Source organism: Copidosoma floridanum, unplaced genomic scaffold (assembly GCF_036245765.1).
Source record: "Copidosoma floridanum isolate Cflo_tuat_1 unplaced genomic scaffold, Cflo_Japanese_pri ptg000021l, whole genome shotgun sequence".
Taxonomy (NCBI): Eukaryota; Metazoa; Arthropoda; class Insecta; order Hymenoptera; family Encyrtidae; genus Copidosoma; species Copidosoma floridanum.
The window spans coordinates 30,306,264-30,334,250 of record NW_028321898.1 but is presented as its reverse complement, the minus strand read 5'-3'; the positions used below and the strand labels follow the sequence as shown (position 1 = coordinate 30,334,250).

At 39.4% G+C, this 27,987-nt stretch overlaps 5 protein-coding genes across 12 annotated transcripts; 4 read left to right on the top strand and 1 right to left on the bottom strand.

The window, feature by feature from the left end:
• The first annotated feature begins 1,559 nt into the window (after positions 1-1,559).
• On the top strand, positions 1,560-7,350 carry LOC106647729 (ATP-binding cassette sub-family C member 4). The gene is made up of 12 exons (XM_014364241.2): positions 1,560-1,738; positions 2,348-2,458; positions 2,544-2,883; positions 2,977-3,196; positions 3,268-3,424; positions 3,505-3,754; positions 3,842-4,042; positions 4,168-4,638; positions 4,703-5,582; positions 5,660-6,210; positions 6,287-6,934; positions 7,018-7,350. Exons 1-12 carry the CDS (start codon positions 1,656-1,658, stop codon positions 7,087-7,089), a joined length of 3,984 nt encoding a protein of 1,327 aa, XP_014219727.2. The 5' UTR covers positions 1,560-1,655; the 3' UTR covers positions 7,090-7,350.
• Positions 7,351-7,914: 564 nt separating this feature from the next.
• LOC106647766 (ATP-binding cassette sub-family C member 4) lies at positions 7,915-13,811 on the top strand. 2 transcript variants are annotated; one of them, XM_023390496.2, is made up of 13 exons: positions 7,915-8,154; positions 9,068-9,178; positions 9,298-9,393; positions 9,505-9,709; positions 9,785-10,010; positions 10,080-10,236; positions 10,316-10,556; positions 10,621-11,286; positions 11,377-11,956; positions 12,046-12,276; positions 12,355-12,902; positions 12,990-13,640; positions 13,720-13,811. In XM_023390496.2, exons 1-13 carry the CDS (start codon positions 8,078-8,080, stop codon positions 13,753-13,755), a joined length of 3,825 nt encoding a protein of 1,274 aa, XP_023246264.2. In that variant the 5' UTR covers positions 7,915-8,077; the 3' UTR covers positions 13,756-13,811. The 2 variants fall into 2 exon arrangements, with proteins under 2 accessions (XP_023246264.2, XP_014219783.2); XM_014364297.2 differs by having other exon boundaries at positions 9,298-9,429.
• A 441-nt stretch (positions 13,812-14,252) lies between these two features.
• Positions 14,253-17,668, top strand: LOC106647668 (uncharacterized). Its single transcript, XM_014364170.2, has 7 exons — positions 14,253-14,523; positions 14,820-14,889; positions 14,971-15,174; positions 15,839-16,195; positions 16,269-16,358; positions 16,586-17,056; positions 17,132-17,668. The coding sequence occupies exons 2-7, from the start codon at positions 14,835-14,837 to the stop codon at positions 17,497-17,499; spliced, it is 1,545 nt and encodes a 514-aa protein (XP_014219656.2). The 5' UTR covers positions 14,253-14,523; positions 14,820-14,834; the 3' UTR covers positions 17,500-17,668.
• On the bottom strand, positions 17,624-23,045 carry LOC106647845 (regucalcin). 5 transcript variants are annotated; one of them, XM_089594603.1, is made up of 6 exons: positions 22,921-23,045; positions 19,288-19,471; positions 18,940-19,149; positions 18,652-18,864; positions 18,438-18,550; positions 17,624-18,362 (listed from the first exon to the last, which is right to left on the bottom strand). In XM_089594603.1, the coding sequence occupies exons 2-6, from the start codon at positions 19,451-19,453 to the stop codon at positions 18,126-18,128; spliced, it is 939 nt and encodes a 312-aa protein (XP_089450729.1). In that variant the 5' UTR covers positions 19,454-19,471; positions 22,921-23,045; the 3' UTR covers positions 17,624-18,125. The 5 variants fall into 5 exon arrangements, with proteins under 5 accessions (XP_089450729.1, XP_089450731.1, XP_089450727.1 ...); XM_089594605.1 differs by having other exon boundaries at positions 19,288-19,468; XM_089594601.1 differs by lacking the exon at positions 22,921-23,045 and adding an exon at positions 21,320-21,339 and having other exon boundaries at positions 19,288-19,468.
• Positions 22,594-27,973, top strand: LOC106647844 (uncharacterized). 3 transcript variants are annotated; one of them, XM_089594600.1, is made up of 14 exons: positions 22,594-23,204; positions 23,319-23,393; positions 23,464-23,508; positions 23,579-23,764; positions 23,836-23,985; positions 24,065-24,370; positions 24,564-24,932; positions 25,009-25,221; positions 25,307-25,360; positions 25,449-25,694; positions 25,874-26,143; positions 26,273-26,332; positions 26,406-27,185; positions 27,266-27,973. In XM_089594600.1, exons 1-14 carry the CDS (start codon positions 23,186-23,188, stop codon positions 27,556-27,558), a joined length of 3,066 nt encoding a protein of 1,021 aa, XP_089450726.1. In that variant the 5' UTR covers positions 22,594-23,185; the 3' UTR covers positions 27,559-27,973. The 3 variants fall into 3 exon arrangements, with proteins under 3 accessions (XP_089450726.1, XP_014219884.2, XP_014219883.2); XM_014364398.3 differs by having other exon boundaries at positions 23,833-23,985; positions 24,068-24,370; XM_014364397.3 differs by having other exon boundaries at positions 23,833-23,985.
• Positions 27,974-27,987: the final 14 nt, after the last annotated feature.

Here is a 27,987-nt window from a genome sequence, read left to right as displayed (position 1 = left end):
TTCGTCCAGTAATCGATGATGTGTTTTCACGTTCGACTGGCAATCAATCAGGCAGGCACATGCAACTGTTTATTTGGCATAAACAAAATGCACATATATATATACTGGCGGGCTGTCATCGTTTTGGAGCTTAGCAGACGACACGACACTTTTTTAAGCGGGGATTTAAAAAGCACACGTGACGAGAAAGGAACACTACAGTGTTTTTCGTTAATAAATAACCCTTCACTCGTCGTTAGAAGTCATTAAATAAATACCATGAACACTATGATTGGCCAGCTCATTTGAAACGTACGATTGTGGTGAGAGAAAAAAAAAAAAAAAAAATTTGATGAAAAAAATTAGGGTCAAGTTTGATGAAACAGTGAAAATAAATTGATGCCCGCGGTATGTAGACGCGACAATTACTTTTAATCGAGCGAATTGACGTTGGTTGTATATACACGCGATAGATTCATTTGTACCGCGCAAAGTATACGATATACACTCGGATTGATGAGAACCAACTATAATTATATTGTCAAAATAAAATTTATTGTTACCAAACTCCCAGTGGAAGAATAGTTTTTCAGAGGAACAACGTACCAAATCAAAATAATTAATAAAAAAATGAATACGCACACATGCACAATTTGAAATATTTATTTTTGTTCGAACCGATTTGCTCCGGTCTTTGAACAATAACATACAGAAGCACTTGTCGTGAGGCATCATTGTTATTTTTGAAAAGACGCACGTGTATGTGCCAATAATTTTTTTTTCTCATGCATTTACAATGACGTTTGCTTTATATGCTTACTCAGCGTGCGCGTAAGCAAAACACTTGAACGCACTCGAAGGCTGAAGCATATTATTTATATTTTTGCCGATTTTTTTTTTTTTTTTTTTTTTTTTTTTTTTTCAACGCAGAATTAAAGTCTGTTGGTAAACGCCGAGAAAGAAAAAAAAAAAAAAGTTACTCTACCCGTATATTACTCAAATGGACACCGTTTCGTTAAATTGCGAAAACGCAACGCAAAACTCTACTCTACGGTTATCATTTTATCTTGTTTTGATCACCTTTGAAAATGTATACAATCAAGTTGAGCGTTTGACATAATAAAATATAAAAAATTTGGCTTTTTTTTACACCTACGCCAAAATAAACAGTAATATTTTGACGCACGCGTCATTGCCAATCGCAATCTGTTTCCAAAAAGTTAGTTAAACCCACCGATTTTCTCGCCGATTGCGAAAACGAGTCATGTGCATTTTAGTACACGCGTATATATGTATAACGCTATAGTTTAGCGCAAATCACTTCGTACGGTCGTCACGCATTGTTTTATTGTACATTGCACACAGTTCTTACATACAGACGATGTGTGTGAGTAGGGAAAAGAAGGAAGAAATGTGGCCAAAGGGGGAGGGAGTCGTCTCCGTTGGTTACCCGAGCACATCATCTTAGTCGCTGTTCCACAGCCACAGAGTTTGCATTGCACGTATTGGGAAAGATAGATAGTATCAGAGAGAGAGTATATACTATTTTACACGTTACTACAAGATACACGGGGAAAAAAAAAAAAAAAAAAAAAACTATCGAGTAAAGCAGTGCAATTATTGAATATAAAAAAAAAAATAATGCTGCTTCTCGCCGGTGTATATATACGTACGTCATGGATTTAAATAATAGTCCCTGGAAACATGAGAACCCAAGCCCAAGGCTCTCTGCCAGTGCTCTCAGCAAACTATTCTTTTGGTGAGTTACTTTTATATCATTACATACATGTGTGCGTCGATCGATTGCAGATGTATGATCGAATTGATGAATCGTTGATTTGTTACATGCATATATATATGTTTACACTTGCTCTTCAATAGATTGCATTACTTTCTGTTAGCAATTTGTTGTTTTTTTTTTTGTCCTAGTTCAGTATAACGTGTAGAAATAAAAAAATCCTCATTTATTTATTTTATAACGTATATATATCCACACAATTATTCGCACAACTAATGTCTTATATGCGTCCAGTTACTTTTTTATATTTCTTTAATTAATTATTATTTATACCGTACGATAATATCGTGTCAGATGTAAATAAATTTTCTACATCAGTATATTTTTCCTTTTTATTATGCTACACAAAACATATAGTACTTGTGGTGTATATATATTCGTTTGTCGATTTCTCGAATAAATAAATAAAGATTGCACAGCTATGCTACACTGTCAAGGATTTCTATGACGGTAAGGTTTTTTTAATTATGTACTTCGCTGCAAGAGTCAGAATATAAAAACCGTAGAAAAAAAAATGTGAGACTGATTTTTCGATTTTTATTTTGTTAAAATAATTTTTTTTTTTTTCAGCTGGCTTAATCCACTTTTTTGGTATGCCAGGAAACACGATCTCGAAGCCAAGGATCTCCACAATGCTTTGCCCTTGGACCTCAGTGCCCCATTGGGCGACAGATTGGAAAAGTATATATTTTTCTTATTTTTTTTTATTATTTTTTTCACGACTACAGTTAATAATTAAAAAAAAAAAAAAAACCGTGTTTTGAAGGATGTGGAAGCTTGAGGTCGAAAAAGCCGCAAAGAGCAAGAAGAAGCCCAGCTTGTTGAAAGCTGTGGCCAACACATTCGGGTGGTCCTTTCTCCAGTACGGAGCTCAAATATTGTTTTTGAGCCTAGTGATTCGCATAATCCTTCCTCTGACGATGGGCGTATTGATCTATCACTTTGACCCGTGCTCGACCACAACCACTTTGGATGCCTTTTTACTTGCCTCCGGTGTCGTTCTCATAGCTGTTCTACAGGCTATCGTCCACCATCACACGAACCAGGGATTGTTGGAAGTCGGCATGAGACTCAGGATTGCCTGTTCGTCGTTGATTTACAGAAAAGTACGTGCTCGGTATTTTTTTCTCAACTTACCGATTTATGAAAAAAAAAAACAAAAAAAAATCCTTGTTTTCATCCACATTGTCCTTGTTTAGACGACAAAACTATCATCCGCCGGTCAAGCCGCGGGAGGTTTGATAATCAACTTGCTGTCAAACGACGTTGCGAGATTCGATCTTGTATTTTTGTTTTTGCACTACGTCTGGATCATGCCGATCCAAGGGGTCCTGGTTACCTATTTAATCTGGAGGCAAGTCGGAATCTCTTCCCTCGTCGGTGTCCTGTTCATTGTTGTACTCACCCTCCCGGTCCAAGGTTGGTCGTGTGGACAGCATTGATTTTTCTCTCTCTCTCTCTAAATATTCTCTTTTTTTTTTTTTTTTCAGTTTATTGCGGCAAGTTGGTGGGAATTTTGCGCAAAAGAGTCGCCGCGAGAACGGACGAGAGGGTACTGCTGATGAGCGAAATCATAACTGGAATCAAAGTCATCAAAATGTACACCTGGGAGAAGCCTTTCGAGAAGCTCGTGTCCTTTGCCAGGAAGTACGATGATTAAAAATTTTACTCTCATCCTCGATTGACGTTTGAAATACGTACATACATTTTTGTGCACATATATATAGGCACGAAGTTGACGTTCTGACCGTATCGTCCTACTTGAAAGGCACAACCCTGGCTTCTTTCGTATTTATAGAGCGCGCCTCGTTGTTTGTCACTATCGTGGCCTACGTGCTCCAAGGGAACACCGTATCTGCCGATAAAGTTTTTACGATGGCGCAGTACTATAATCTCTTGCAGTTGACGATGGCAATCTACTTTCAACACGCGGTCGGATTGGCCGCCGAAGCCAATGTTTCCCTCAAACGAATAGAAGTATAAAAGAGCGGTGACAATTATAATGATCGACACCAAAGTCACACAACACGTCCGAAACACGTGTATGTTATTGTATGATTTTAGAAATTTTTACTCCTCGAGGAGATGGAGGCCAGTGGTGGGGCCAAAAAAATGCTGGCCATCAACGACAGCACAAGTATTTTCATCAGAAACGTCAAGGCTTCGTGGTCCGTGAAAATGATCGCCAACACCTTGCACAACATCGATCTCGTCATACCCAAGAAAAAACTGTGCGCTATCGTAGGCCCGGTCGGCTCGGGAAAGGTAAAAAAAAAAAAAAAAAAGAAAAAAGGAAAAAAAAAAGAAAATTGGTTCTTTTACCACGTACATTATCATGTGTATGAGTCGTGCCAAGCTATATGATGTTTGAATCTCTTGTTGTATTTTAGAGTTCTATTCTAAAATTGATCTTAGGTGAATTGAGGGCGTCGAGCGGACACGTACAGGTGACGGGTAGCGCGTCGTACGCGAGCCAAGAGCCGTGGCTGTTTGGCGGCTCCGTGCGCAATAATATATTGTTCGGTGCCCCGTACGACAAAGATAAGTACGACCGGGTGACGAAGGCTTGCGCCTTGCTCAAGGATTTCGAGCAGCTCCCCCACGGTGACAAGAGCCTCGTTGGCGAGAGGGGCTCCAGCCTAAGTGGCGGCCAGTGCGCGAGGGTCAACTTGGCCCGCGCTGTCTACAGAGATGCGGATGTGTACCTGCTGGACGATCCCCTTTCCGCGGTCGACAGCGACGTCGGCCAAACTTTGTTCCAAAAGTGCATCAAGGAGCACTTGGCGGCGAAAACCCGAGTCCTCGTCACCCATCAGATTCAGTACTTGAAGGAAGCGGATGTCATCATTTTAATCAACAACGTACGAGTCAATGCACACAAAGCTTTATTGGCTCGATGTAACACACACATTCGATGCGTTTCAGGGTCGAATCGAGTTTGCGGGTACGTTCGCGAATTTCCGGAAGAATCAGGATTTCCTGCGCCACCTGCCGTCCAGCGGCGAGGAGGATAAAACGGTCGCGGGAAGCGTGGATTCCACGAGCGACAACGCCCAAGTGTCCTTGGTTGTGGATCCCAACCGCGATGAGAACGAGGACAAGGAGCCGGAGGAGACGGAGGAGCTCATGGCCAAGGGAAACGTGGCCAAGGGCCTGTACTGGAAGTACTTCCGAGCCGGAGGATCGTTGCTCGCTCTGGCGGTGTTGGTCCTGTTGTTCGTCGTCTCGCAGTTTTCGAGCAGCGGCTGTGACTACTGGACCGGGTACTGGACCAGGCAGGAGGAGCGCAAAACGCGGGACCACATGAGAGCCGCCAACGCCTCCGATTGCGGGGCGATAGAGCCCACGGGTAACTCGACCTTCGACACTGAAAAATACGAAACGGCAAAGTACCTCGACAGAGACACGGCCTTGTACGTGTACACTGGCCTGATTGTCGGTACGATCGTGTGGACGGTCGCGAGGAACGCACTTTTTTTCAAGATCTGCATGAATGCGAGCAAGAGCCTGCACAACGGGATGTTCGCGAGTATTCTGAGGGCGCCCATGCGGTTCTTCGACGTCAATCCATCGGGTCGGATATTGAACCGGTTTTCCAAGGACATCGGGGCAGTGGACGAGAGACTGCCCATGGCCATGATAGACTCGTTGCAAATATACTCGGTGTTGCTTGGGATTCTGCTGCAAGTGCTGTTGATCAATTGGTGGTCGATTTTTCCTATGCTGATCATGGGGGTGTTGATCGCGCGGATAAAGGACATTTACCTCTCTACCGCTCAAGCTATCAAGCGACTCGAGGGAAATGGTAAATCAACTTTTTTTTTATATTCTGGTGTTTTATTTTAGTTTACTATAATAAAAGAATAAAAAAAACTTGTTCAGCAAAAAGCCCGGTGTTTTCGCACACCGCCTCGTCGTTGGCCGGTTTGACGACGATTCGCGCTTGCCGGGCGCAAAGCATGGTGTGCAAGGAGTTCGACGCGCATCAGGACCACCACACGGCCGCCTGTTCCCTCATCATAGCCACCTCGACGGCATTCGGCTTCTGGCTGGACATCATATCGGTAACGTTCATCGCCTTCGTGACGTACAGTTTCATCGTGATTAGCGACCTGTTCGGCGAAGCCGGGGAGAGGCCGTTCGCCGGCAACGTCGGTCTTGCCATTTCCCAGTCGCTCATCCTCTGCGGGATGCTGCAGTTTGGTGTTAGACAAACGGCCGAGACCATAGCTCAGATGACGAGCGTCGAGAGGATATTCCAGTTTACCGATCTCGAGCAGGAGGGGCCCTTCGAGAGCGAGCCCGGACAACGGCCCCCCAAGGAATGGCCCTCCGAGGGAAGGGTTGAGTTCAAATCACTGTACCTCAGATACTCCGACGAAGGCGAACCTTCCCTCAAGAATCTTAATGTCCTTGTAACGCCTGGGATGAAGGTACGCGTACCACCGATTTTTACCGTCCATTGGCGTACACGTTATTACTATTGTTATTTGTTTGTTTCCGTTAAAGGTTGGCGTGGTCGGTCGCACCGGTGCCGGAAAATCGTCCTTGATATCCGCTCTGTTCCGTTTGGCGAAGATCGACGGCTCGTTGCTGATCGACGGAGTAGACGTGAAGAAAATCGGTCTTACCGATCTGCGCGGCAAAATTTCCATCATCCCCCAGGAGCCCGTACTGTTTTCGGCGACGCTGCGCGACAATCTCGATCCTTTTCACGAGCACGACGACGCATCCGTCTGGGCAGCGCTTCGGGACGTCGAGCTCGACAAAACCTTCGCCTCGCTCGAGCACCCGATAGACCGCGGTGGCGGCAACCTCAGCGCGGGCCAGCGCCAATTACTCTGTCTGGCCCGAGCCATCATCAAGAGAAACAAAATTCTCGTCATGGACGAAGCCACCGCCAACGTCGATCCCAACACGGACGATTTGATTCAAAAGACCATAAAGGACACATTCAAGGATTGCACGGTGCTTACAATAGCGCACAGGCTGAACACGATTATGGACAGCGATAGGGTGTTGGTGATGGACGCAGGTGTGGCCGTTGAGTTTGACCACCCACACGCTCTGCTGCAAAAACTGGACGGGCATTTTTTCCAAATGGTGCAAACCACGGGGGATACCATGGCCCAGCATCTCAAGCACATTGCCGAACGTGTGAGCGTTTTTTCCATTCCCTGACGATATAATTTCGAATCTTGGGGAAATAAATTTTATTTCACCGAGTTATGTTGTTTCAGACTTTCAACGAGGACTCAAATTTGACGGATCTAGTTCCTGATGGCGGTCAAAAGAGCGCCGACGAGGAGTAATTTTCAAACTTGGCACATTTACTTTTCGAATACTCGTTTAATGTTATTACGTCAGCCTTACGATTCAACGTTGTACAAATCATTGAAATTAATTGCGGCCACTCGAATAACTCTCGCGTCATACCTAAAACAAATAACCATAAACATACGAGACAAAAAGCTAGTGTAGAAATAAAAAAGGTTTTATTCACTACTGTACTTAACTTATACTGATGCACGTTTTTTTGAATGTTGTAATTTTGTAAAACGTACACGTTGTAATAACGGCTTTATGGTGGCTTGTACGCAGTGTAAAGCATTTATTAAATTTCTAAATATATTTTATGTACTTGATAATAAAAAAAAGAAAATTTTCAACCGTCCCTACATCCGTCATTGATTCAAACGTAAACGCTAGACGAATTTTCTCCCCGCACATTACACAATTTACATGATTTACTTCGAGGAGTGTAAATATCCAAGTATAGACGAGGAAACGCGCTAATAATATACAAAACTTGAGTTACGTAAAGGTGGGAGGAATCAAACGAGGATATCTATCGGCAATAAAAATACTACGCAACAAACACAAAAACGAAAACAAAAAACAAAAACGAAGCCGTATACAGGGATTGAACAACCAACTATAACGTCTATTAAGCGCTTTGTTCCTTATCTCCAGCACGCGCTTACGTGTCAAAAATGACAATAGCCCGAGCGCTTCGAAACGCGTGTATTGATTTCCTCGTTATCTTAAGTGGAATTGAAAAGAAAAGAAAAAAAAAATAGATAAGTAGAGCCTCTTTTGTGACGAGCGGCCAAACCAAAGTTTTGCTCCTGTGCAGCGTGCCAGTCAGCAAGCGCTGCTCGATCTATTAGGCTCTTCGCGCTTATACGTTGCACGTACGAGCGCGCGTGTGTGGTGACGGGCGAGTATTTACAAGTATGTGACAGGGGACCCACCGGAAACAAAAAAACAAAATTTGCCCACGTAAATTTAAAAAACAGGATGTCAGAAGTGAAGAAAAAGTACGGCTGTCGCAGTCGAGATTTTACCGATAAAATATTCAGCAATTTGTTTTTTTGGTGAGTTTTATACGATTTTATTGTTTATCTCCTCGAGACAAAGACATACTTGGTTGACGAAAAATTCAATCAACGTCGACCTTGAAGCGATGCGATCTAAGGCTGTTATTGCAGATCTCATAGCGCACGCACAAATAATAATGTTACACGGACGCTGATAACGACACGCGACTTATACCTTCATTGAATTTGATGCTAATAGCGTTATAGTACCACGTATTATTGCGTATCTCGGAACCCTTTTTTTTTTTTTTTTTTTTTTTTTTTCAACTAAACCAGTAAAAACTCCACAAACGGGTAGAACAGAAGATTAACAGTCAATGGTTTTTTTTATTCACTCACCAATTATGACTCAGATATTGAATTTATGCATCGCACCTCACCTATCGCGTGGTAATTTGGAAGAAAAAAAAAAAAATTCTTTTTGCGCGATGTCATAAAAGCTTGTAAGCATAAAAAAAAAAAAAAAAAAAAAAAGACACGTATCGTAAAAACGATACACTTTTTGCTATTTATATCAATTCTGTCAACGACTGCATCAGTCTGATATTGCACAGAGTATATATGCGACTCTTATCACGTGGCAGCGACGCAAAATACAAGCGCGTCAAACGGATCTTGGAGGCGATATATAATTGAATTTTACGTCAGTCGGTCAGTGGGACACACGGGCTCGAGATAAAAAAAACACGCGTAAACTCGGATCGGGGTATTATATTACACTCGGCGATTTGTAATACACGCGATTATCGGAATCAATTGAAATATCCACACGATGAAGAAAGAGACGTTACACACAAGGACACTATATACTTATATACTTAATTATACAGAAAAATCCACGATGAAACACTAGCGCCGAAGCGATAGTTGTTTTGTTAAATAAATGCATCTTTGGTTTTCGATCGCGCAGGTGGCTCAAAGATCTATTTTTCCACGGCAGAAGGCGGTTTATCGGCCCGGACAATCTCCCCGACGCTCTACCCGAAGAACTGAGCGAGCCACTCGGCGACGCGCTGCAACTGTAAATATACAATATACCGATCACATCTCGTTCGATGCGTCGCCAGACGATTTTGTAATGTAATTATTTTCTCACGCAATGGGCATACACGATATATATTTTTATACGTCAACGCGCAGAGCTTGGGACGAGGAGGTGAAAAATGGCGCGGAGAATGGCACGCGACCGAATCTCTGGAGGGCCATCCGGAAAACCTACTGGCTGTCGTTTCTCAAGTACTTTGGGCTCTTGGTCGTCTACGACGTTGTCAAGTCCGTAATCACGAAACACATTTCTTTTTTAAATTTAATTTTCATTTTTTTTTTTTTTTTTTTTGCGAAAAACAGAATATTCCAGCCCACGCTCTTGGGCCTTTTGATGTCGTACTTTAGACCGGCGACGACGACAATGACGGGCCAAGCTTACGCGTACGCGGCCGCCCTCGTCGTGTCGCTGGTTTTGCAGGCAATGTTCGTGCGCCACGGGTACTTTGGACTGAACAGGATCGGCATGCGGGCGAGGATAGCCTGTTCCAGCCTCGTGTACAGAAAAGTGGGTATATTTTCATGTACATGTATGTATATGTATTAAAAGGATAAAAACTATACTTTTGTTTCGGGGCGTCAGATAACGCGATTGTCGTGCAACGCGGCGAGAAAAACGAGCGCCGGTGCTGTGATAAATTTGTTGTCGAACGACGTCGCCTACTTCGAGACGTTGACAGCTTACCTGCCCTTCCTGTGGATAACCCCGGTTCACCTGTTGGTGGCCACGTATTTGATTTGGCGGTACATTGGCGCCGCGTCCCTCGTCGGCATCGCCCTCATGGTCCTTCAGAGCATCCCGCTCCAGAGTATGCGCGTACACAGTTTTTTCAAATTTAATGGCGTACGGCGATTAAAGGTAAAAAATTTTTTAAAAGTTTTTCTTTATAGAATATCATCCAAGCTGCGCTCGAAATTGTCCGCGCGGACGGACAAGAGGATATCCCTGATCGGCGAAGTCATCGGTGGCATCGGCACCATCAAAATGCACGTCTGGGAGCGGCCCTTCGAAGAGCTCGTGTACGCTTACAGAAAGTGAGTCAACACGCGGTATTTTTTTTTTTTTTTTTTTTTTTTTTATTTCATTTAAAAATAAAAAACTTTTGTTTTCAAGGCAAGAGATACGCGTGTACCTCAAGAGAGCGTACGTGGCGTCGTTGATACCCGCTATCGGCGCTTTCGTGTACCGCGTGTCCGCGTTTTTCACGGTACTGGCGTACACCTTGAAAAACGGCATCATGCCGGCCGAAAAAATTGTACCCGTGGCCCAGCACTTGTTTAATTTGAGGATCAAATCTTTCACCCACGCCATTAAATCGAACGCCGACGTCAACGTCTCGATGCGACGGATCGAGGTAAGCCTTCTTTTTTTTCCCCCCCCCTCTCTTTTACCTTCCGATAACAATAATCATCCCGCAGAACTTTTTACTCCTCGACGAAGTCGGATCGAGAGTTGATGAACTCGATTGTGGAAGCGGCGATACAAGCGTGTCGATAAACAACGTGGTGATCACTCGGGAGCCCGGTGTAACGGACAGCAGCAACGGTGGACTGAAAATCGACGTGGGCACGGGCAAGCTTTGCGCCGTATCGGGCAAAGTTGGATCCGGAAAGAGTAGCCTGTTGAAGTTGATGCTGGGGGAGTTGCAACCGGTTTCCGGGCACGTGGCCGTTCGCGGGAGGGTTTCCTACGCCGGTCAGGAGCCGTGGCTGTTCAGCGGCTCGATCCGGGAGAACATCGTTTTCGGCGACACCTTCGACGAGGAGCGGTACAGCCGAGCGGTGGAGGCTTGCGCGCTGGTCGAGGACTTTGATCGGTTGGCCCACGGGGACAAGACGCTCGTCGGCGAACGAGGCTCCGCCTTGAGTGGCGGCCAATGCACCAGAATCAACTTGTGCAGAGCTGTTTACCGAGACGCCGATGTTTACTTGTTGGACGATCCCTTCTCGGCCACCGATACCACGGTGAACCAAATACTTTTCGAAAAGTGCATAAATGGCCTGTTGAGGGATAAAACTCGAGTCCTCGTGACTCACGGTTTGCAGCACTTGAGCGACGACGACCACGTGATATTGCTCGAGCAGGTGAGCATCGCCAGTTATAAGCATACTTATAGGGTCGAGGAGATGATAGGATTTGGCTTTTCGATGTTTGCAAGTTTTGCTGATTTTTAGGGCAGGGTTGAGTTTCAGGGCTCGTTATCGGACTTGAAAAAGAGCGACCTGTCGGCCAGATACGCTTACTGCGGCGCGTCGATCGGCAAACCGGTGAATCCAGAGTCAAAGGAAGATATCGACCCAAGTTGCGGCAGAGTGTCCCTCGTGCCTTCCAAGTCGTGCGAGGAGCCCAAGGAGACGGAGGAGCTGATCGCGAGGGACAAAATCGACAAGTCCCTCTACTGGAAGTACATCCGCGCGAGCGACTCCCACTGCACGATATTTTGGCTGCTTTTGTTCTTCACGGTGGCCCTACTCTCGAGTTCTGGCTTCGACTACTGGATCGTCGCGTGGACCAAGCGGGAGGAAACGCGTCTGCGAGACGTCGACAACGATCAACCGGCCACGTCGTCCTCGTATTACGTTCGAGTGTTGCTGTACGTGTGCGGCAGTTTGCTCGGCACCCTCGTCGTCTCGTCCGTCGTCAAGAACGTCCTGTCCTACAAGGTCCTGCTCGACGCCAACAAAAAAATACACAACGGCATGTTCGCCTCGTTGGTTCGAGCCCCCCTCTGGTTCTTCCAGGTCAACCCCGCGGGTGAGTGGAATATTTTCGTGTGTTAATTTCGTTATGCGCATTGATGCCTTGACTTTACCGTGGGAAACGATGGTATGGTGTCGTTGCAGGTCGGATATTGAATCGGTTCTCCAAGGACACGGGAGCCGCGGACGAGGTGTTGACGAGAGTGGTATTCGACTCGGTCGACTTGTTGTTCGTCAACGTGGCGATAATACTCCCGATTTTGGTTGCCGATTGGAAAAATGCGTTCCCAATGCTCCTCGTCGTCTGCGTCCTCTTCAAACTGAGCGAACTTTACGTCCCGACCGCCCAGGCCATCAGAAGACTCGAGGGAAATGGTAAAAAATACACATCTACAACGTGTACACGTGAAAAACTCCCACAAAACGCATATACTTGTACGTTTTTCCTCGCAGCTAAAAGTCCGGTGCTGTCGATCGCGGCCTCGTCCCTGTCGTCGGGCATATTGACGATCCGATCGTGCGGGGCGGAAAAGATCGTCCGGCGGACCTTCGACTCTCGCCAGGACCGGCACACGGCAGCTCACTTCCTCGGCGTCGCTGCAAACTCGGCCTTCAGCCTCTGGGCGGAGCTACTGGTGGGCGGCCTCTTCGTCCTGGCGGTCTTCCGCTACCTCTGCCTCGAGAGCCCCGAAGAGCGAAGATCGGCCAGCGACGTTGGCCTCGTTCTCATGCAGTTGCTCAAGGTCTCGATGATGCTGCAGTTCGCCATGAGACAGGTATCCGAGACGATGGTCCAAATGGCCAATGTCGAGCGCATGTTCCAGTTTACCGAGTTGGAGCGCGAGGGCCAGTCCAACGGCGCTTACCGATCAAAGATTGAAAAGGCTTGGCCCACGCGGGGAGAATTGGTCTTTGAGAACGTGTCTCTGAGGCACAGCGACCGAAAGGGCGAGGAGCCCGTACTCAGGAACTTGAACTTCAAAATCGAGCCCCGAATGAAGGTGAGCGCGGATGTATAACAACAACATGATGGTATACCAATTAATACCTATGGGTGCCGATTTTTACGTCGTGTATAAACGTTGCAGGTTGGTGTGGTCGGTCGTACCGGGGCTGGTAAGTCGTCCTTGATATCGGCTGTCATGCGGCTCGCAAGAACCGAGGGCCGACTGATGATCGATGGCTTGGACGTCGGGACGATCGGTTTGTCCGATCTTCGCTCAAAGGTATCGGTAATACAACAGGAGCCGATATTATTTTCCGTGCCGTTGCGCGACAATGTCGATCCTTTTCACGAGTACGACGACGCTAGTCTGTGGTCCGCCCTTCGGGAGGTCGGGCTCGACAGGACGTTCGAGTCGTTGGACCAACCGATCAGCCGCGCTGGTGCCGATCTCAGTGCCGGTCAGCGCCAACTGCTGTGTCTCGTTCGAGCTGTCGTGAAAAACGACAAAAACAAAATTGTCGTTCTCGACGAAGCCACTGCCAACGTCGACCCAACCACCGATGCCCTCATTCAAAAGACCATAAAGGACACATTCAAGGATTGCACGGTGCTTACAATAGCGCACAGGTTGAACACGATTATGGACAGCGATAGGGTGTTGGTGATGGACGCAGGTGAGGTTGTGGAATTCGACCATCCCGCAGTCCTGCTAAGGAGAGGAGGTCGTTTCGCGGAAATGGTTCGACAGACGGGCTGTGCGATGGCTCAACAACTAAAAGGGATTGCTGAAGAGGTAAGGGCGAGCAAAATGATCCAACTGTACGATTTTTGTTGCAAATAGGGGTTTTTTTGTTTTGTTTTTTTTTTTTCAGACTTACAACAAAAATCGTCGAGTCGAGCAAAGGTGATGATGAGCAAGAGTGGCAGCTGACAAAGTGACGTCAATATAAAAGAAAAAGCAAAGATATATATATTGAACGTTTGTACGGAAATTTTACATAAAACGTACAACGTGTGTTGGGTATAACACATATATACATATGTATATCCAATGTTCACAACGGTGTTGATTTTTTAATTTATTTTCGTACCCCAAAGTATTGCACGTCTGTTCTAATTTATTGATAAAAGTGCGTGATTTTTATGAACGAATAAGCAGTGTATAATATAATAATAAAATTTATGCATTTTTATGTATACGACAATAAATATATGTTATCTATTTTACCTGAACAACATCCTTGACGTGCATCTTTTATTTCTACAACTTTTTTTTCAAAAATGGCGCGCTGTTTTATTAGTTCTTATCGATAGAGGTCGATATCGATACCTTATCGATACCTTGTAGAGACTCTGAGAGAGCACAACCCCCGCCCCCATTTTCGCATTTTCGCACAGAGGGTGGAATAGAATATAGAATTCCAACCCCTCTATAGTGGCTGTCGGTGGTTGGAGTTGCACTGCCCTTTTACAATAGTTACAATTTCCGTGTGTGTTCATTATTCGTTGCAAATTTTTGTTTAAACTCTTTTAGTTCGTAAACTAATTCAAGCTCAAACAAGTTTCATCAAGTTTTTCAAAGTTGTTTACATTATATTCTCTAAGGGAACTCTACACCATGCTTTGTATTTTGCGTGGGTGACAGTGTCCTCATCCACTTGGACTCTACTACAGAGGTTAGTTTTTTTTGTTTATTTATTGATTGTTGGTGTGATTTTTTTTTTTTTTTTCATAATACGATGATTGCGTTGTTGGTTTGAAAAAATAGCAAAACTATAGTTGTTTATGCAATGTTTACTATATATTTTATTTTAACGCCATGCAGGTGTGTACGCGCGCACGCAACGACGCACCGAACAAGAAAACAAATTTCAATTTTATCTTTACAAATAACAGTTTTTAACTTTGGTTTCTTAAAAATAAAAATAATCGTCATAGTCTTTTGTAATAAAGTAAAATATTTATTATACAGGTAGTTTAGAGAGTCATGTACGAATACCAAGGATTCATCGAAGAAATAACACTGTCGTCTGACGATTCGCGTAAATTTTGAATAAATATACATTTCGAATTGCATTGTAATTAGTTGTTTTTAAACTGTTTTTTTATTTTTTTATTTCTAGTGGACGATAAGCTTGTTATTTGTGATAATAGTAAAACTTCTCGAAACAATAATGCGTGTGCAAATGCAGTGAATTGTACACCCGCGCTCAACTGTAGTACAACAATAATCAACATAGGAGGAAAAAACATTAACGAAAGTCATCTGCAGTACTCGTCCACGAAGAGTTCAGATGCCTCAAAAACGCGTCAGTCTGGTTCTCCTGGTAAGTAAATATTTTTCCGCTGTAAATTACTCTAAAAATCATGATTTTTGAAATTCTATTTTTATACTGATTTGAAACTGTATGGATATTCAGCTTTTTTCAAAATATGGTGGTGACGGTTGTTTCAACAACTACAACATCCCCAATAGTAATCCATGCTATTAAAATATTGTAACATCACTTATTGCCACTGAAACTTTTGCACATGGTCCATAAACAATTCATGTTTTATCTTATAGTCTTATACTAACTTATATAGGCATGTATATTTTTACTGTATTGGCATTTGGAAGTACTTATACTTACAGCCACTGTACAGACTACAGATCTATATATAACTGTACTTCTGTCTTCTGTACTTCCAAAGTTACAGTATAGACAACCATGTATACCTACATGCATATATACTTAGTTTATGACTCCGTGAGTCAGCCTAGGCTCTTTCAACTTTTACCCAAGCTTTCTATTACTTGTGATTCATTCTTTCCTTTAACAAAATTTTGTGGTATTATATTGAGTTTAGAACGCATGAAATTTTCGTCAAGTGATAAATGAACAGTTATTTGCGAACACGTACAGTTATATTTCAACCCTACTAATTTTGACGCATTCAATGTACTTATTAATGAAATTGAAGAAATGAATCGACTTTTTTAAATTACAGATATTATTACCTTGGATGATGAATGGGAAATCAGTGGGAAAAGTTTGACAAATCATAATAACGAAAAGCAATACAGCGAAAAATATAAAGAATATTACGGCAATAATAAAGAAAGCAATAGTATTAATGATCAAGTCAGTAACGTAAATCAAGAAAAATTAAAAAAAAATGCAAATAGAGGACAACATTCTGCTGGCTCAAAAACTGAGAATTGTAACAATAAGCAATATAATGAGACTTCTAAAACATTCAACATAAATAATGGAGAAAAGTGTAATGTTGCCGATAGTCGTGTGGGCATAAATACGTTATTATTGAGCTTGAAAAAAGAAACTTTCAAAGAACAAGAAATGACAGGTCACACTGCTCTCTTTGTTTTTTTGTAAAATATTATACTTTTTCCAATGAAAATATTAAAATTATTTTGCAGATGAAGAGTGCGATAAGAACGACAAAGACGTCAACCTTGCCATGGGTACATTTGAAAAAGTTGCATATCCAATTAAAGCTGCTAAAATTCGTAAGTTATTTTCAATGATAATTAGCATGATTGCATGAAATCAACTAGTGCATGAATTACCTGACTCTTTTTAAAATCTCAATTGTGCACTTGCCAAACCATAGGTATACATTATGTTACCATTGTTCTGTTATTACTTGTGGATTGTACTGAATCTTAACCTTTTTTTTTTGTTATAAATAAATTGAACGATGTCAGACAAAAACACCTTTTTTCATTTACGGCAGGTACAAAGAGATTTATGCGTTTATTTTGTACCAAGTGTGATATTTCTCTGCGTTATCAAAAAAAATCCGACCTGGTTTTAAAAGGAATAGCCCGCTGTCGCAAGTGCTTCGAAATTTTGAGCTATCAATGCAAAATTTGCAATGGAAAGTTCTCATCTTGGTTAAACCTAATTAGTCACTTGAAACAGGATTGTATACCAGACGAATTCTGGCGCTGCGATCAATGTGATTATGTGACAACGTCGCAAGATTGTCTTCTGGGTCACGTCAAAAAATTTCATGATCTGCAAAATCCTGAGCGCAGCAAAAAGACGTGCAAATTAGGTACCAAATTGGCCAGGCCCACGATAAACCGTGAAGGTAGTAGCAAGTCAATGAGGATCAACAAAAGAAAATCGAAAAAACCCGTGCCCACATTGTCAAGCAGTTTTTCTACTGGTGCTGTATCTCGGGAGAAAGATGATGTTTTTGGTGAGAAATCTTTCCGCGTTGTTTTAATATAAAAAATTATATTACAAGATTGATAATTGCATTGAAAATTTTCAGATGATGAAAAATCACTTTTGCAATACTGTGCCGTGTGCATAAAAAATACAAACATCAAAAAGCCATACAACAATAAAAATTGCTTGGACTGCAACAGTCCATTGTTTTGGCAGTGCGTTTTTTGTGATCATAGAAGCAAATCATACTGTGGTATTTTTGACCATGTACAAAACGAGTGCAATAAATTATGTTTTTTTTGCGATAAAACATTCTCTAAAAGAGATGAATTGAACGAACATCAGAATTCGTGTTCAGTTCCCTCTCTTAGTTGTAAATTTTGTGAATTCCAAACAAAAAATAAACGTACTTACAAGAATCATTTAAAAATGATGCACAACAAAGAAAACATAGATATTGACTCATTGTAGTGAAAAATCTCATGAAAATAGTTGTAAAGTTCTTTTTATAGTACAAACAAGTATTGCAATTTTATTCAAGTACCTTAATTTTTTATATTTTTTTATACAAATAACGACACCAAATATTATTTGTAAAAGTCAATTAATGCGCGAAAAAGTTGTAATAATGATAGTAATTTTTGTACCTACCTTTTTTTTTTTTTTTACCAAAAATTAAAGGAATCTGCTTTTTTTGTACATTCACGCAGTTTTATTCACCAACAACAGCCTCACATACAGGTAACATTTGCATGATGCATATTTGAATGTGTTCACGGAAAAAACAATGGTTAATAAACTTCACATAATTTTTCAAGCACGCAAGTCATTATTCCACAATATTTACACACATAACAGAGACACCATTGTGAGGAAGGTGGCAGCAGCGCAGCACTGTATTGTCGTTTGAAAATTGCAAATTTTACCCAAGTGGGTCACAGTCCCGTTCGTCTCTCTACGGTTAACGTTTCTCACGACTGCAAGGGCAAATAACACTTATTGTATACAGCAACTTTTTTTATTTTATTTTATTTTATTTTTTTCATCATTTATCTCAAGATACGCGACGAAAAGCAGAAAACTCGGCGAAAAGTCTTCTACATTCGTAGCACGCAATCATCCGATTGCACTCCTCTGACCCCGAGACCTTCGATCGTAAACACGCAGCCGGAGTCGGGCTTGTTCTGTCTCTCGATGGCGTTCAATCCTCCATAAGCCGATGTCACATAGAGAACGTCCAGATCAGGTCCGCCGAAGGCAACGCTCGTTAACTTCGTAGCAGGCAGCTCTATCTTGTGGATCAACTCGCCCGTTTTTGTATCGACGTTGAGCACCTTGAAAACGCGGTGAACAAAATGAGAGTCAAAATTGCGTTTTATTACACACGTTTCGAAATGACAATTACTTACCACGGCTCCATCGTGAACCGCGATCCATAAATTGTCGTTGGCGTCGATGGCCATTCCATCGGGGACACCGTCGATCTTGTTATCCGTAAAATTGAAAACCACTCTCTTGTTGGCTGTTTGAAAAAATCGGTTTATCGCTCGAGCGTTATATCGCACAAAGCAAAAGAAAAAAAAAAAAAAAATCGGCAAAGGGATAATAAAAATCACTTCTCACCTATGTTGCCAGAGGCAATGTCGTAATCGAAGGCGAAGACGACCTTCGTTGGGCTGTCGATGTAGTAAAAAACGGTGTTATCGGAGTTCCAGGCCAGGCCGTTGCTGATTGATACCGGTGAGAGCATTCTCTCCACCGTTTGGTCGTTGTCGAAGCGATACAGCGAGCCCTTGTCGTTCGCTATGACGCCATTGTGCTCTCTGGCCATCGTCCCTTAGATTAAAAAAAAAAATATATGTATAAGTACATGCATCAAACGTGCAATCGTTGAAGAGATGAACGTTTTACCGATCCAAAAGCGACCCATACGGTCGCACTTGCCATCATTCACTCGGGTGTCGTCGTCGGGCTTGTCCAAAGATCTCAGTACCTCGTGCGGGGGATCCGTGACGTTTTGCTTGCCGTCCCACGTAACGAGAAGCACAGCTTTGCCGCTGGCCACAACGAGTTGGTCGCTCTTACCTTTGACCGGCACCACAGCCCCTACCGGCCCGTAATCTAACACACAAAGTACCAAGTTGTAAAATAATGTATATATATATATATTTTTTTTTTTCATAGAGAGTCGAGACTTTTCGAAATCGGTAAAATATAAATATAAATACATATGTACCTATATGTATAATAAACACTTACTCAAATGGGCCGAGGTAATGACTCCGGTGTTGGGGTCCAATCTGTGTACTTTTTGGCTGGTAATGTCCACGTAATACAGGGACTGGCTTTTTACGTCCCAGTGCGGGCCTTCGCCGAGCATATGGGGTGGCGAGACCACCTTGATGACCGGTTTCACTGCCGACATTGCGGACAAGACGCTCTGCTGAAACGACGAAACGATCGATTATCTCAAATATGGCATAACTTTTTTTTTCTTTTTTTTTTAATTATTATTATTATTTTTCGTTAGTGCTAAAATCTATATACTATGGACTTTGTTTTCGTTAAAGAAAAAAAAAAAAAAAAAAAAAAATGTTACTGTGAGTAGTTTTATTTTTTATACTCTGCTTGACGGTCGACGACTCGAGCTCGACCTCGCCCAGTCAACTGACTGTTGCGTTTCACTCGATGCAACCACGAGAGAGATATGCTGTAATTTATCTTGTACGTGTGTACACAATCGAGCCATATACTTACATTTGTAAATGTATATGCAACGCAGTGGGAAGCGAGTTTTATTAGTTTTATTGATACACTTTGCTTCGAGGTCGTCAAAGTGTGAACTTGCACTCAACAATTCAAAAATAAAAAAATGTCACCGTTTTGAAAATGTTTACTTTGTCAATCGAGCCAGCAATATGAGATCGGTATATTTATACGTTTATTCGACATACACGAAATCAAAAATCTTTTTTCCTAATTTTTGTACGTTTTTCACTTATTGCGCTAATGGTGTATTTTTCAATTTTATCTCGAAATGTATACAGAGAAAATAAAACATTTTTAAAAAATACCAACATGAAATAGTGTGTACTTTTAAATATGTACACGCAATTTTTTTTACAAACAATAGGTGCATAATACGTTTCATCACTATCACAAGAGGGTAATTAAGTACACATGTTTGTGCTCTATTAAAAAAAAAAATATAATTCTAATAATTTTCCTCGTATACCTGCGTCAACACGCATGTGTCAAAAAATCGATTTACTGTTAAAAAAATTAATGCTTGGTATTATTCCGCATTACCCGCCCTTATACGTATACGTGCATTTATATGCGTGTATGTACGTATCTTAAAGTAAGGGAAGGATCCAAAAGCCTATACATCATTTTAGTGAATATAACTAACAACGATAAGTGCAAATAGTAACCGATAATAAAAATTATCAAAATCCAGATTTAAGACTGATAATCAAATTTAATCATTAGTTACTATCAGTTAACTTTTTTTTTTTTTTTTTGTTTTCATCTTGAATGACATCTCAAAATGCAAATAACAAACAAAAACAGATAACGAATTACAACTGATTAAAACTCATGTAGCTCATGATATCTATTACTTATTTATTTATTAAAGTAAAATTATCGAGTAACTGCTACAAATGTTTTATAAATTATAACCATTTTTTCGCGAGATATAACGAGAGCAACCACAAGGGCCAGGTTGTGGGAATAACGGAGTTAACTTCATTTATAACCGTTTTTTTTTTGTTTTTTTTTCATATGTATAAATAATTAAATAAATGAGATAATTTTTGCTTGGGTAGCTTTGTAAAAATAAATAAAGTGACGACATATAGAGTTAAAAATTAATTTGCACTTTATCATCGGTAAACGAGTCTATACTTTTAGGATAACGTGTATATCATTATAGATGTATATATATTGTGTATGCGGAAAAGCTGAGTATAATACACGATAACGTTGCACTTTCGGCCCAGTTACGAGTCATTAGAGAAAATTTAGATTAAATTATCGTAACATAAGCGACGAGAGATGGGTTTATCAACATTCGAGGTACAGGTAAAACTTCCACAATAACAGTGAATGAAAAAAAACTTTACTCACAGCAAAACAGCAGCAAGCCAAAAATTTCAGAACCCCAGTCATTTTTTTTTTTTTTTACTAAAACGAAAAACGAAAAAAAAAAAAAAAAAAAAAAAAAAAAAAAAAAAAAAAAAAAAAAAGATAAACAAACAAAAAGTTAAAAAAACCGTGGCGCACGAACCGGCTGACGAAAAGAAACTGCAGCGAGCATTCACCGGTATAACGCGGGGAGATCGGCGGTGTCTTTTATATACATACGATGCGATGTGTGTGCATATAATGCAAAAGAAGGTCGCCGGTGCGCGCGAGAGCGGCTTATGTGGGGGCTTTGCCGTTGTTTGGACATCGATGCTTAGGAGTTATTTTAAATGTGAAATCCGCATTCGACCAACCATGTCGGAGGTTTCACGACAAAAAATATTCAACGCCTCTATATAACGATTCTTCGTACTCACAGCTAACAGAAGCAATCATATTACATTACGTTTTTTATCGTTGCAGAATTTTTTTTTTCTTTTTTTTTTTTTGGATTCGCGTGAAATATTTTTCTTCAAATTTTCAAATTAATGAGCTATAGTTCCATGGCATTGTTTGAGATTACATACATAATGTTTATCTTTAGCGGTGTTTTTTACGCAATATATGTTTCTGTATCATCGGTTTATGACGTTCAGAAAAAAAAAGATATTGTTACACAATGTGTATGTATCATCTTATCACCGTATACTATTATAATATAGCTCAAATACATTTAACAAAGTGATAATAATATTTTTATAATTCATTGAATTGATAATAAATGTTATCGATTGACATTTCGAAATTTGCATATTACTGATATATATATAAACAAGACCAATAAAAATTTGAATGGGATGTATATTTATTGACTTGAGAAAAATTATTCATGCAACAGCCATCAAGTGTTTGTAAACTTAATAGAACAGGAATCGTGTTTTTTTTTTTTCTTTTAAATGCACGATAACGTCAAACATTGAACACCACTGGTAATTGTAAACATGTTTGGACGAATACATAATTACATTTCATCGTTAAATCGCAAAATATATCTCAGTGGTAAAGGATTAAATTAATAATAATAATAATAATAATAATAATAATAATAATAATAATAATAATAATAATAACAAAAGCCTTTTTTACTTTAAGTCTTACACTTTAATTATTTAATTATTTGAAAAAAATTAAACATCAAAAGGACTTAGATTATCGACCAGAACCAGAACACTGTGCACATTGTTGTGTGTATACCTATCTACTTAAGTTTCATCATAATATTATCTCCCCCTCGTCCTTTTTTTGTGTCTTTATATATATACTTAAGTTAACTGACGGAATCTCTGCGGGGGCTGTCGGAGCTGAACAAACTCACAGTCACAGCCCTCTCTGCAGCATCAGGCATCAGCATATATCAGCAAGAGTGAAAGAGAGAGAGAGTTCGCGTTGGTATGGCGGTAGTTTGCCCGAAGATGTGCAGGAAGCCAAGAAGTGCACCAACTAACGGGCTGCATGTGTTTTTTAATGTTTAAAATAATAAAATATGTTGAGTAAGTAAGAGCGTATGTAGAGATATCGAGATCAATCATAGCACGCGATCGTTGTGTGTACCGTTAATTGTGTCGTGTATACCTATACAACTGCAATACGAAAACGAAAAACTTGTGTGTTACATTCAATTTTTCAAGTTTTCAAGGTCCATATAGTATGTAATACAGACTAATTGTGTGTAGAACAATCGCAATTTTGACGTGATTTACTTACAAAAAGAGTACTATTTACCAATAAGTTTGTCAGAATTCGAAAAATGAATGATGAATCCGATGAGTATCTCGATTCTCTCGCGGTCGTGCACACTCAGTTTTTTTTTTAGTAACACATAACCTACGAAAAGCGGCGTTGTCGTTATGAGTGTAGACATATGACTCAGGGGTGAACCGGTGAAGGGCCTTGCGATTTTAATGCTCAATTTGAAGATTACGTTGGATAATAACTGAAGCTTAGATTTTTATCATTGGGAAGACCCAAGATGGAGGGCATGCCATCAGGTAGTAGCAACAAGTGTTTACTTGTAAACGATCATACGTTTGAAATTTAGTTTTGATTTTCAATTTTTTCTAACTTTTGAATAACACTGGTATCTGTTCCTATTTTTTTTTTAGCTAATGAATATTTGACAGTATCTTCGTGCTACATCAAAGAGGAACTTGATCTTTCAAATGTGACTGATTATTCTGGTAAGTACGTACATTTCATTTAAATAGTACTAAAACCAATGCTCATACTTTTTTTTTACTTGATTTCCAGATGATGAGGCAATGTACAGATATTACGTTGAACCACCTATTTCAAGTAATTAAAAATTATCAAATACAATACAGTACTGTAAATAGTAAGATTTATATAACTTTTTTTTCCACAGGCACTATGAACAACAAAATTGCAAGTATTGCTTCACTTAATACTGGTACTAATGTACATAAAACCAATGTAAAAGATGAACATTCTGCTGGGCTAGAAAATTCTAAAAATTCAGATAAGTCTGAAGATGTAATGGCTGAAAAAAATTCAAGTAATAATCGCGTTGCAATAATGGGAGAAGAATCTGGTAAGATAAATAAAAAAAATTACTGTGTGATAGTTATACACAACAAATGCAATTAATATGTATTTCAGAAGATACGGACGTCGATGTTGAAAATGATTCATCTGATGATGAAACCAATAATACAAGTTTTCGACAAGAAAATAGCAATGCTATGGAAGAAGATGCATGGGAACACGACAGTTCAGAAGAAGATTTTGAACTCAAAATGTCCGATGATTCACGTATGTATAATGAAGTAGACAAATTTCATATAACGTTCTCTCACAACATTAGAAGTCAATCTTATAAAAATTGTTATAGTAGAAGGTGATCGATTAAAACTCACTGAAGCTGATGACTTGAATGATGATAGTAAAAGTGAATGTGCAGCTAACAGTAACGAATTGAATTCGACCAAAGTCGAAAGCAGATCCTATGTGACAAGAAATAGAAGTAAGAATCTAACGCCTACCCCACAATCAACTAATATTAATTCTGATAAGTCAAGTGCATTAAAGCAATCAAAATCTGAAGCAAAAGATGAAAAAATGACTACTAGAAATTCGTTAAAACGACTTGATAACACAGTCATGGAGCAAAAAAAAATCAGAATTAGAAGAAGGATAGGTAAGCCTTTACTTGAATATATCAGAGTATTTTACATTTCATTCTGCTTCGTATTTTTATATGTAGTATGTAAAGCAGTTGAGACATGAAAAGTAAAAATGATATTTTAGCCAAAGTTCTGTAAAAAATTTCATAAATTGCAAAATATTTAAATAAAAAGTCATTTATTAATGCAAGAAATATGATTTTTCAGAAAAAAAAGATGCAGTCGTGAATTTTTGTCCAAAATGCCGTATTATACTTAAAATGAAAACTTGTAGTACTACTGTAAAATGCTCCAAGTGTAAAAAAACAATGAAGTATAAATGTTTGTTGTGTAAAAATAAAGATCATATAACTGATACATATTGCGGTGCTGCCAAACACGTCTCACTTCATCACGCTTTCAAGAAAAAAGCAAGTGATCATTATAAAATGAGATCAAGCTCTCGAATGAGCTCTCAAAAATCAACAGTTAATGAAAGCGAGACAGTAAATACTCAAGTAAACTCCCCGACGTCAACAATCAGTTCTCCAAAAGTAAAAGTCAATCCTCAAAAAACAGTTGTTAAACGAGACTTGGGTGAGACTTTTAGGCAAATATTTTTGAACATCTGACTTTGAATTATGATCTTAAATACAAAAATAAAATTTTTTAGTTCTGGCTGATATAGAAAAATTCACTATTCTGATTTGTTTAAAATGTAATGAAGTAGCTAGAGTTTACAACGGAAAAATATCAGAATGTGGAGGGTGCAAAGTAAAAATGATACTGACATGTTTGATATGCAGTCAATATGAGAATACTATTTACGGAATGTACCAACACTTGCATGATAAACATAAGGAACATTGTACTGAGGAGCAACAAGGTATACATTGAATAACTAATTATTTTTTACTTATTTGCCATCATGTTGCAATTTTATAATTGTTAATTTTCGTTATGTTTCACAGACAATTCTAACAAGCTTACTAACGTTGAAAGTGACAAAAGTGAAAAAAAACCACGTAAGCATTATCTTTTTTTTATGCAAAATTTAAAAGTTTTGTAAAAATAGTTAACAGTTTAATAATTTGGGTTGAATAATTTATTTAGGTATCGTTAGAAATAAAAGATGTTTGAAATGTAAGAGGCGATTTTTATCAACATCAACTGCTTACAAACATGCCGAAAGCTGTACAGGTATCGGAAATTTTCATTGGAAATGCGATTATTGTACATATCAAACGAATTTCAAATCAGCCTTGAAAAGACATCATTCAAGAAAGCATAAAGCCACAATTGTGAACAATGTAAATAAAAGTGCAGTCATCTCAAAGAATCTCGTCAAAAAAAAATCAAGTATGACTGACTTTTGCAATGTTATGAACCTTTGCCTTTATCGTGGATATATTAAATAATCTTTTTTTTTCGTCGATTATGGTTATAAAGTTCAAAAAATATATGTTTAATAATTATTACTTGGTAATTTTCATAAATATTAGTTGTATACTATGAGTAATATAAAAATCATTTTGTAGTTTCACAGAATAAGAAATCAAAAAATCAGTGTCCAGTATGTGGCAAGACATGTAAAAGTATAGATTCTCAAAAAAGGCATGAAATGTACTGTGGAGTTGCCCCACATTTAAAATGCCGATACTGTCCATACATGACCAAGTATAAGAGCAATCTAACTAGCCATACCAATCAGGTTCACGCAGATAAAATTGAGAGCGAGATTGTCAAACAAAACGAGGCTAAAGAAACATCTGCAACTCTAGATGCACCTAAAGTTCCCAAAGAAACAGGTAACTTTCATGTAAAATTTTATTTTCTTATTTCAATTATTTTTTATGTAAGTTTGTGATCTATTTTCTTACATTAACGTGTATTTAAAAAAAAATTTCAAAGCCTAACTTTTATTTCATGTTCTACAGGAAAATCCAAACCTAATACTTCTTCCAATGGTAATTCGTCTTCGGTCCCTCTAGTAAAACGTAAGTTCTCATGGTTTTTTATTGATAAAAACAAGAAACATACATTTTTTAATGAAAAATATGTATACCGTAGCTTTGCATGAAGTGGCTGAAGTAGTATGTCCCAAGTGCAACGAAAATAAAGACATGGTTCAAAACTTTAAAGAAAGGCATTGTGAAAAATGCAATACAATATTACTTTATCGTTGCATGGTTTGTAGTAAAACGTATGAGTTTTATCAAAGTTTGATGTATCATATGAACAGTTCTTGCAACCCAAGTGCTAGTTACGAGTGTCTCAAGTGTGATTATAAAACTTCAGTCTTGAATTGTATACAAAAGCACATTCGTACCCATGGCATCAATCCTTGGGATCTTACCTCGGCAGGCAAACGAGGAAAAGGAGTTTCCATGGAAATAGAAGAGGATAATAAAATCTTCAAAATAATTAAATATAAAGAATATCAATCTGAAATTGTGCCACAAGGTAGAAATGGCAAAATCACCACAGAAGAAAGTGCAAATGAAAAAATAAAGCCCAAAATTTCCATTCAGCAATCGACAATGAAATCAGAGTGCCCAAAATGCAAGATATTTGTTTTACATTTGAAGAAGCATTTAATATTTTGTGGACTTGAAGCTACTTCGAAATGCAAGCTATGCCCTTACAAAACAAAATATGGTTACAACTTGAAAGCTCACATGAGGAAAGTACACCATAGTTATTGCAAGAGTAAAATCACTAAACGAAAACCCAATGATTGTGATAAGAAAGAGGAAATCATTAACAACATTGATTCAGATATTCCAAAAGTTAACAACATTGATTTAGATGTTCCAAAAGTTGTTAAGAAATGCAATGCGCCACAATTAAGTAAGAAAAAACAACCATAGTTATCCTTGTCAATTAAAATTGCATGAAAGTTCTCTCAAACTGAATATGTAAATTTTTAGAAGCTGAAGACTTGATGCAATCGTACTGTATCAAATGCAATACGTCCAAGGAAGCTCTTAAGTACGCGTCCAAGTGTCGCGTTTGTGAATCTCAACTGACGTACCGTTGCGTTAAGTGTAATGAAAAGTATCCAAACCGCGACGAACTTCGTGTACACGTGCGATTGCATTGGCACAAACCTTTTGCATGCCCTAAATGTTCCAAGACCTTTGGCCATGCTGAAAATCTTCTTGTGCACGAAAAAATATGTACGGGAACGGTGACAACGATCTCAGTTGAAAATAATCCATAGAATTTCTTCAATTAGTGCAAAGAATTCTCACTTTATACCTTTATTTGCATTTTGCATGTATAGATTTTTATAAGATTTTACCGATTTTCATGAATTGGGATCAACAGTGTTACTACTTAATTAGTCAACGTAAACGCGGGCAAGTAGCATCTGTGATTTCTTAATTTGAAAAATGACTGCTAGAGCCAGCAAGAGATTACATATATTTTAATACAGTCACAGTTAGGAATTGAGTCTAGCTGAAGATCGAGTACTTTTTTCAACCCTAAGTTGATTCTATTATAATTTTTGTCCAAATGTATATATGTTGTGGGATGATAATGCCTTTTTTAAACTAGCTGGTACATTCTAAAATAGTAAATATATATTTTGTATTTAAAGTAAAAAATCGAATAAAAATGTTTCTTAAATTTAACTAATTGCTTAACT